Below are 10,620 nucleotides of genomic sequence, written 5' to 3'. Positions count from 1 at the left end.
CGTGAGAGATAATGGCTATCAGCTGTGCGCACACCGGCTCCGCATTTCTGACGGTGGAGATCGGAAGCATAAAAGAACGAGCTGACAGAAGGTACGAGGAGAGAGGACCGGGCCCGAACATGTAATACGTCTCAAGATATGGAAGGAAGGAGGCGGGAACCGGCAAACATTTAAACAAACATTTAATAAAGTAATAATAGCCGGCGGCCCCTCACGGCCGACCGCCGGCGAACATAACACAAACACAAATACAAACATGTTCGGGCCCGGTCCTTCTCTCCTCCTTTTAGACACGGGCGAACCGGGCAGCCGCCCGGGAAGGCAAATTTTCACGACACGTGGGGGGGGGCGGCAAAAGCACTTGAAAAAGAAAAATATTCTGCGACGCAAAGCGGGTTTCTATTATATATAATATAATTGTTTGTGTGGGGAATTGGCAAAATGCCGCCCCTGCTTGCTGAGAAGCGCAGAAGCTGTGTAAAAAGTGGAAAATGGAGGGGCCGCGCCCGCGATGGACAGTTCACCTCTCCCAATGGAGCGGACAAGGAGGGGGGATCCACTGGGCTAAAGTCAGTCACACCTTGACTTTCTTCCAAATAACGCACATTTCATTCATAATATTAAAGCACAGGCCTATAATTTACATGTTTATTTTTTCTGAATTGTGTGTGTGAAATGTCTAATAAAAAAAGGTAATCCAAAACGATTATGTGGAGGTGAAGTGGTTTAGTCTTGACTTCTGGTCGTGAGTGACAGTGTTGGGGGGGATCTGAAATCTGTTGATTGTCGAGTGCCAGATAAACACAGTGACAGTGATGGAGAGAAAAAGGTTAAATCCGTCAAGTGGCCAATATAGGAAAAAAAATAAAAGTAGAAGAGGAGAAAAGAGCAAAAGATAAAGGTATGCAAGTACGTTCTCTCTTTGTGATTACGTTAGCGTTATCCATGTCATAAATGAAGGGCTAATGGTAATCGGTGGTATAACATTAACTCTTACGTTTGTTAGCCTTCTTGCTATGATGCTTGCTATGCTAATACACGAATAATTCGATTTTAACTCAACAAACACGAGATCTAATTTCACCATAAGATTGTGCTTTGCAACAAAACTGTAACAAGTAAAGTTATTAATTATTTCCATCATTGGGGTTAATGTTGAGCCCTGTAATTAGCCATCGAAATGGTAGGAAGTTTTGCTAAACATTTGCTAAAACTCTGTTGCGTGACAAAGAATATAATTCGAGGCAGTAACCAAGGAGCTAATTGTTCCTCCCTTAGATTAGATTATTATAGCATCTAATGAGTCCTGACAGACATTAGGCATGTAAGGGCATGTTTATTTAAATTTGCAATTCATTAGAGTTATACTGTAGCCTACTGTCTTTTGATGTCAATTGCAATTCAATTTCAGGGGCACTTCTAAAATATTATGGGGAATCCTCTGCCAATGGTCAGCTTTAAAAACCATCAGCCTCCTTGAACTTACCACTTTTATGCATGATAAGGATCTATCGGAGATCTACCCCAACTTTTGGACTGCTCTCAGGATTGCACTTACTCTGACAGTCACTGTGGCTCAAGCAGAGAGGAGCTTTTCAAAACTAAAGTTGATCAAGTCGTACCTGAGGTCAACCACGGCTCACTGGCCTTGCCATCATCAGCATCAATCACTCAATATGGGAGCAGATTTCGTATGATGACATTATTGAGGATTTTGCATCAAGAAAGGTCAGAAAGGTCAGGTTTTAGTTTGTGTTTTCCGTTCTTATAGTGCAATAGTGTAATAATAGTGTAGTAATTTGCTTTTCTGTGATTTGTGTGATGAATTATTTTATTTTATTGTTGTTCTCTGCTCATGTGACATCATGAATGTACATATGTTGCCACTTTTATGTATAAAGAGTATATTTAAGTTCTGAAAACTTATACTGTTTTTTGCAGAATTGTGTTTTTAAAATGTTTGGTTGAAGGATTTGTGCAATTGAGAAATATAAGCTTGTCTTACAATTATATTGTTATGGTCAAACATGGCTGTTTGTGCAAAATTTTATTTTTTTCTCGGATGGGTGGGATAGGTGGGGGGACACCCAGAGGGGATCTCGCCCGGAGAGTGATTCAATGTAGAACTGCCACTGCTCGGATCCACACTGCGCATGAATTACCACCTTCAAAAAAAACAATTACTAATAGTTTAAAGTACAAACACTAAAATCAAAACAATAAAGATAACAGCATGTAGACCCTTCTCTAAAATGCGTCGTCTTCCTTGTCAGGGAGCAATCAATCTAAAACTCACTAGCCATTTGTGCCAGAGAGGCGCAAGCAAACTTGAGAAGCGTAAACGAAAACAAGGAAAACGCAAATGAAATCTGACATCGAATTCAAAAACTATTATTTACATAAACGAAACTTAGAAAATTGTTAAGAAAAATAGAAGTTTATTTGTAAATCATGTCACATTCTTGCAATTGAGTTAATTGTTTTCATTATCAATGTGTTTGTTTCTTTCTCATTGTATATTTTTGTTCGTTTTCTTTATTTTATTGAAACAAAAGTAATCCCATACTTTTTTGTTACATTTGATGATCACTCAAAAATAACCGAATAATTAACAACAATCATTTTATAGATCAACCTCCAATGATTCTCAGAGAAAGTCTATGAAGTAAAATGGATTTAAATGTAGTAAAATCTGTAAATAAAAAAACACTTGGAACCTCCCACACAATGACAACGAGATCAACTGTGATGCTACCGACCACAGTTTGTTTCATTCATGAAATTATTTGGGTAATTTTGGAAGTGTTGCAATGCAACAAATCAGACATTAACTGGGAAAATATAAGGTCACGGCAGAAGTTGTATGTTTCTGTAATAATAGAGAGGATTTATGGGACAAAACAACTTTTAAGAAAAGAAATTCTGTTTTTATTTTATTTCTGATGGTGAAATGAATTGCAAAAGATATAGCTTCATCCGATTTTTATGTTATGTCCACTGGTTGGTTGTCTTATTGCCTTCCAAACTACTTTTAGTTGAGTTACAGACATTGTACATGTGATAAAGATATGTGAGAGTAATGCATGTAGGCCTAAGTGTTGTTATAGCGTTTTTTTAATTTATAATGGAAGACACCGATATGATCAGTTCAGATATGGTGTATCAACTGAAGGTCACGATGCTTTTGGGAATCGCAGCCCTGATCAGTGATGCTGAAACAGCAGAGAGGAGCTGTATGAGCGGTGATGGAAAACTTGCAGCAGCTCAGAGATAGTGCAGAGTGAGGTTTACTGATCTGACTGAATAATGTCAACAGGGTTTTAAAGACAGTAAACAAAGGATACAGTGTATTAGCGTTGATTGGTCAGAAGAGGGCGACAAAGACTCGGCGGCCGTTATGGTCTACAGAAGGGGATCCCGTTGCACAGAGCAGAGGCTGTGCTTCAGGTGATCCTTCTGGTGATTAAGAATGTGTCAGTTTTGCCAGCGAATTTGGGAATAATCTTCCATGCACTCAAATTTGAAACGGTGTGCTGCAATGGTTAGTAGTCGTTGGTGGCTTAAATTAAGATGAAAAGATGTGGCTTTTGCTTTGCATGTTTTAAAGGTGTCATGAACTGAGCTTGTTTTTTGTTTTAAACGTTTGCGTGGTTTTTATATTCAAAACCATCAAAATCAATGAGTAATAGGCTATTTTCTACCCAAGTTTTTAAGGCGTTTGGAATTATTGTGATTGCCATGGTAATTGTTTTATAGCCAATATGTAGGTGTATGTATAGATATATACAGTATATATATATATATATATAAAGTGAATACACACACATAATATATTCACTTTTACCCTAATAATAGAACAGCAATCACAACAACTCTAAACATTGTCCATTTAAGAAACATGAAAACAAATGAGCTTTGTGTTATACATATATGGTCACCATATCTCACGATGCACGGTAACAGGTAACAGGTAAAAATCTGTTACCTTCCCCTGTTTTACGCAGAATAGCCTTATGGTTCTCCATATTGACTCTTTTGACATCTAATGCCTTCTATGTCTTATCCTGAAGAGCATTTAGCTGTGATGAGAACAGTGACTGTGGTACAGCAGCTCACCATATCTCACGACGCACGGTAACAGGCAAAAAAGATCTGTTACCTTCCCCTGTTTTACACAGAATACCCTTATGGTTCTCCATTTTCACTCTTTTGACATCTAATGCCTTCTATGTCTTATCCTGAAGAAGTCACCATATCTCACGATGCACGGTAACAGGCTAAAAAGATATGTGACCTATTTAAAAAAATAATATCAAAACACTTCAAAACAGCCTCCATTGTTTGCCAACGGTGGATAAACCCTTGAAAATGATACTGTATATTAGCCCGACAAATATTATTATTGGACCTGGGTCCAAAATATGATAGTTAAATTGGGAGGGGGGGGTTTACTTTACAAATTACAGACATGGCCAATTGACATCGGATTGAGATCACAGACAACCTCTGCAAATATTATAAATGACTAAAGGTCCCCATGTAATACTAATCCCGTGCAAATAGAGCTCAAGCCATATCTAGCTATCTCTAACAAAGCCATAGAGACGCATAGTACAAATATGTTGTACTCACATAAGATTGCTGCGCCATTCCTATCGGATTCAATATTGACGGCACAGCAATGCTTTCTGCCTTGTTAAAAATATTTTTTCTCAAAATCAAGTACACTCACTGCACTCCATACGTGGAAACTGTACTACAGAAAATGAATAATGTGTTTTTTCTGATCTTACTGAAGAGGAGCTGCGACAGCAGTGATGGACTTGAGTATGTTGTGCTGCTTCTGCTGTCAGGTTTGGGTCGTTATTTAAATCTGTTTTCACAAGTATATGTGCACGTGCATTATTTAAAACATGTTCATTTTAACTTGTGTGCAGCGATTCTGGTGTTCCGCCAAAGTACTACTTCATAAATCAGAATATGACACGGGCAGCAGCTCAGAGTTACTGCGGAGAGAAATACACTGATCTGGCTACTGGGGAAGTAAGAACGTCATAAAGGTTTGAAATGACAAGAGGGTGAGTAAATGATGAAATATTTTTTATTTTCGGGTGAACCATCACTTTAATGTACTTGATGTTTTGTATGAATGACTTGATAATCATTTGAATTTAAAACTTCCATAAAATAAACTTTTAAACAAACCTTAAGAATAGTTTACATACACTCACCTAAAAGATTATTAGGACCATACTAATACTGTGTTTGACCCCCTTTCGCCTTCAGAACTGCCTTAATTCTACGTGGCATTGATTCAACAATGTGCTGAAAGCATTCTTTAGAAATGTTGGCCCATATTGATAGGATAGCATCTTGCAGTTGATGGAGATTTATGGGATACACAAAGATCCCGTTCCACCACATCCCAAAGATGCTCTATTGGGTTGAGATCTGGTGACTGTGGGGGCCATTTTAGTACAGTGAACTCATTGTGATGTTCAAGAAACCAATTTGAAATGATTGGAGCTTTGTGACATGGTGCATTATCCTGCTGGAAGTAGCCATCAGAGGTGGTCATAAAGGGATGGACATTGTCAGAAACAATGCTCAGGTAGGCCGTGGCATTTAAACGATGCCCAATTGGCACTAAGAGGCCTAAAGTGTGCCAAGAAAACATCCCCCACACACCATTACACCACCACCATAATTGCATTAATGAGAAATTGAACATGTGTTCCTAATAATCCTTTAGGTGAGTGTATATGTCAGTATGACAATAACGATTCTGGACCCAAACTGCAAAAAGAAGCAGTCTGACATCAGACTCTTTCAAAAGTAAATATCTCCAGTTCTCAACTTACACATGTTTTATTGTTGTTATGCATGTATGTTGGGATTTCTCTTTGTTTATCGTTCTTTATTATATGTTTGGATATAGCTTTAAGTGGAAGCTTTAAATCGCTAAGTGAAATTCTGTATATTCTGTAGGAGTGTGTTGTTTTTCCTATGTGGTGTTATTAAGTTTCCCTTTAGATAGTTTGAGCGTCTGCCTTCCAGTAAAGACAGAATGTTTAGTTACAGAGACGATGTGACTATTGTATTTTTGTGAATGAAGTACATATTAAAACTGATAAAAATACAAATTGACAGGAATCATATTGTGCTCTTTTTCAGGTGATGTATCATTCTCGAGGGTATGTCCAACATCCGCTGCAGGTTAACAAGAGGCTTGTTTTTCTGGCAAATGATGTAGGCGTCGTGTCATAAGTTCCTGTGTCAAACACAGCTTTTTTCATTTTTAGCCAATTGAAACACCGCCTCTTCTGGGTGGGAGCTTTCATCACTATCCTTTAGTGGAAAAACAAGCCTCTCGTTCGCCAGCAGCGGATTATCGTTAATAGCACTGTCAATATGGATGTTTCTCTTAAACAAACTTCAGGTTTGCTTCAGAAGTCCCTTGTTATGACCACTGAGCTGTGTCGAGAAGTTCTTAGATCAATGGATGAACTTTTTGGAGCTTCAAAAAATGCCCCCCCTTAACTCCCATTCTACAGCTTGAAATAAAAAGGATACGTGTTATTCTAACTCCGACTGCATTGTTCTTCAAGCAGAAAGTCATATTCAGTTACTGTAGGAGGCTTTAAGAGTGAGTAAAACATAGGGAAATGTTGTTTCTTGGCTGAAGTATCCATTAAAAGACGGCTTCCTGAAACGATCTATTGTGATTAGTGAATTTTTGAATTAGTGTATATTACGGTGGTGGCTCAAACCAACATAATTTAAATCAACACTATGTTATTTTTCGACCTTAAAAATAATGTCTCTAAAATTATTTCCGTTGTAGATTTTATAGAACAAATTCTACCTGAGCAGCTCATGGTCAGTACACACAGCCCCCTCCATACCCTGCCTGCAGAAGAGTTTCCAAACATCGTTTCTGCATTCGGAGCTTCCCTCAGCTTAGTCAACAAATTATGTGTATTGCGCTGCCCACGAGAAGCTTAAGCTTACGACACTAGTTACGGAAAATAGTTTGGAACTTCTTTTCTTAGCCTTGACTAAAAGGCTGTTTATTTATCAATATTAGTCACAATATTTGTTAGATGTGGCCGGGGAAGAGGATAAGAGCCAACATGAGGGGAGGTGAGAGAGAGAGAGAGAGAGAGAGAGAGAGGGAGAGAGAGAGAGAGAGAGAACAAACTGACACTATCACCCTCATTGAGAACTTTAATTAAAACTCTCTCTCTCTCTCTCTCTCTCAAGATTCAAGATTCAAAGGAGCTTTATTGGCATGATAAAAGAAAATTTACATTGCCAAAGCACAAGATTAAATATAAACATGCACAAATACAAATTAAGATAAAAAATAAGATAGAATAAAATTTAAAGTGTATAAGTAAAAAAATATATATATACATCTCAGTATAAACAGAAAAAGAGTTTTATTCAAAGTTCTCAATGAGGGTGATAGTGTCAGTTTTTTTATTAAAAACAAAGTATTCAACATCAATGAAATGCTGTAAACTAATATATCAATGAACGTGAAAAAAAGGATTTGTGTAAGCAAGACACATGATATTATGATATACTGATATTAGACCATTAACTATAGTCTACAGTCTATAGCGATAACAATCGCAGTCACAATGCAGCAGTTAAAGCAGTTAAATCCTTCCTTCCACATACACAAACCCTACTACATTAGAATTTTAGTTTTAGTCACTCTGGGTTTTTTTAACTACATTTAACTACACATCCCAAAAAAGTGGGTCGCGGCTTGTTGACCATAGGAAATATGGGTCCCATGGCCAAACCAGTTGAGAACCACTGGTTTAGACCACTTTGCGAGACTTTAACACTGGTCTAGGAATACTTCCAGTTCATTTTTTAATACAGAATACAACCAACAGAACATGCATAGAAATGTTAAACATCTCAAAGACTTATTAAAAAAACTGAAAGAGGAACTGTTTCTGGAGCAGTGCTGTTAATGTCTCTCAAAATCGTCAGTATTTTTTGTAACTGCGATTGTTATCGCTATAAACCCTAGACTATAGTGAATTGTCTAATATCAGTATATCATAATATCATGCGTCTTGCTTACACAGAACCCTTTTTTCACGTTCATTGATATATTGGTTCACATTACCATTTACTTAACATTAGCAATACTTAAACAGCATTTCATTGATGTTGAATAATTTTGTTTTTAATAAATATGAATACATTTGTTAAAGATTCAAATTAGTTTCATTTAACTAGTAATCAACAAGTTCATGATACCGAATGGTAAAAGGACATGCTGACCAGTGTTGGCATACAAACAGTATGCAAAAATATATTCAAAGGAAATTAGCTATTTAAATATTAAAACAGCGCAGCACACGGTGTGGTCCAAAATACAACCCATTCTGGATCTCACACGCACACTCATTGATTGACAGATAGATCCAAAGCTTGACAGGTACAAAGCGCCTCGAAGCACAGAAAATTTGACAAGGATACGTGGATGATTGTCATATAGACTGACTCAGGACAGTTATATCGTGATTTCTTAAAGCAAAAATCCTCGCAAGTGAGAGCTTGGACCAGTAATACAAAGATTCCTTATTTGACATGTAATTAGCGTGTGCTCGTGTTGCAGCGATCGTTTCAATGGCATCTTTTTATGTCTTTGGCTCAAATATTTTAACATGATTGGTTACAGGGTTATGTAAATAGAGAGTTGCAAACTGCTTTTTTTAACCGTCTTTGGTCAACTGCAGTTTTATGGAGAAAATACTCTGCAATAGGTTAATTTGATGAGTTTGCACATGGTTTATCTTAAAGCATATAAAAAACACTGCATATACATATAAACAACAGTTAAAACTTAATTTTACCACAGGGGGATTTAAAGTATACCGATTCAGCCTTTTTAAAGTGAAAGTCAGTCATATTGTGATCTGGTCAGATCAAACGTTACCATTTGGTATCGTAAAACATCATGAGCTCTCAGCAGGGCTCTAACCGGTGCCAACGAGTCTGGTCCAAACTGCCCTATCTTAACAAATTTATCATTGATCAAGACAGATTCCAATACCCTCCCCTGGACTTCAAAGGAGGTTCATGGAGGTAAGAGAGGGTGCTCACCAAAGTGAGAAAACCATATGACCCCAGAGACTGGGATCCTCAAAATCTTTCAAGAGAACTTCTCGTTGTCTCTCCTTAGCCACAAAAGAATGGTCTTAATGTGTTTACACATATATCTTAACATTGTATGCTCGTCTCACCTATAACCTCAAATGCATGTTTGCTTATTGTATTCCATTTACATTCTTGTACAAACTTCAGGATAGAGATGCGATAGAGTAAGCATGAGAAGCGTTCATTGTTTCGTGATAAAGAGGGACTCATTACCTTGAACACGTAACTTATTTTAAAAAAACAACGTATGCAAAATACCCTGAGTATTATTTAAGAGCTCTATGTTCAATGGAATTCTCTTCGTGAAAGATGCTTTTGTCTGAATGCGCCCTGGGCTAATGGTATTTGTTTGTGCGTGTAGCTTTTCCTTGAGAGTCTTTCCATTCCAGGTCATTGCGTGTCAAAGCAACCAAATTTTGGAAACATCCTCATTTAAAAATATTACATTTAATAGTAAATGTTTTTAGACATTCTTTTTTAAATGCAATAAGTATCAGATCGCCATTTTGTTTTTAAACCTGTGCAAATGGAGCCACATTGAGATCCCCATATCTCTGGGATTGTAAAGGGTCTAATAAATAAAGAGACCAAATAAAGTCTAGTCTCTAAAATTTACCTTTAAAATGTATGTTATACTTCTTGAGTGTATACAAGCTTTTGGAGAAAAAATGTGTTTTTTCTCATTTTTGAACTGTCACCATTCGCAATTAATGCGACAAGGATTGCTAAACTTTACAAATCTACAAACAAAAATGTCTGATTGACAACATTTTTTTTAACCTCCTGTAATTTGGATCCCATGATTAATTTGAGTTTGTCATTTTTACACCACTCAACAAAACTCAATAATTATTCCTCCATAGCATTTAGCTTTTATTCAAGAAAAAGAATGATCAATAGGATTACTCAGTTAGTGTTTAAATCTCACCATTAAAGGAACAGTTTACTCAAAAATGAAAATATTCATCAACTCTCCCTCAAGTTATTCCAAATCCGTATGAACACAGAGAAAGGTATTTGGAAAAATGCACCATTGACGATCATATTAGGAAAAACTGCTTTATAAATGTTTTTGTTCTGATGAACACAAAGTCAATAGCTGCTCTGAAACAAAATGTGTAACTTTCTGTTTAAATTTTGTGCATTTTGGCATTGACAGTTAAGCATAATGGCATTTTCAATGTTCACAATCACAATACTTTTCAAAATGTTAAGAAAGGCCATAATAGTGTATTCCTGTCTAATTTTTATGAGCGCACCTTCAAAATACTTTAATATAGACTTGTTATACAGGAAGTGGAAATGATTGATTTGTATACTTGTCTTCCTGTTGCTCGTATTAAAACAGGTCAGCACATGGTGATAAAACATCAGAGGGGAGCTGTGAGAGCAGTGATGGACATGAGTCTGTTTGTGCTGCTTCTGCTGTCATGT

At 36.9% G+C, this 10,620-nt stretch overlaps 1 protein-coding gene across 8 annotated transcripts in view; it reads left to right on the top strand.

Annotated features, from left to right (window-relative positions):
* The first annotated feature begins 767 nt into the window (after positions 1-767).
* Positions 768-10,620, top strand: part of LOC130417612 (uncharacterized) — a 50,949-nt gene continuing 41,096 nt past the window's right edge. For 5 of the 8 annotated variants that reach the window (XR_008906197.1, XM_056743273.1, XM_056743275.1 and 2 more), the window contains exon 1: positions 9,169-10,618. Coding sequence is in view for 7 of the 8 variants with exons in the window: in XM_056743273.1 (XP_056599251.1) it covers positions 10,489-10,618 (130 nt within the window). In the remaining variant the exon portion in view is untranslated. Of the gene's footprint in view, positions 902-1,411; positions 1,743-4,666; positions 5,079-9,168; positions 10,619-10,620 lie in introns of those variants that run through there. The other 3 variants (XM_056743272.1, XM_056743276.1, XM_056743277.1) reach the window with 3 other exon arrangements.

Source organism: Triplophysa dalaica, chromosome 3 (genome assembly GCF_015846415.1).
Source record: "Triplophysa dalaica isolate WHDGS20190420 chromosome 3, ASM1584641v1, whole genome shotgun sequence".
In the NCBI taxonomy this organism is placed as follows: Eukaryota; Metazoa; Chordata; class Actinopteri; order Cypriniformes; family Nemacheilidae; genus Triplophysa; species Triplophysa dalaica.
This window is presented reverse-complemented; position numbering and strand designations above follow the sequence as displayed.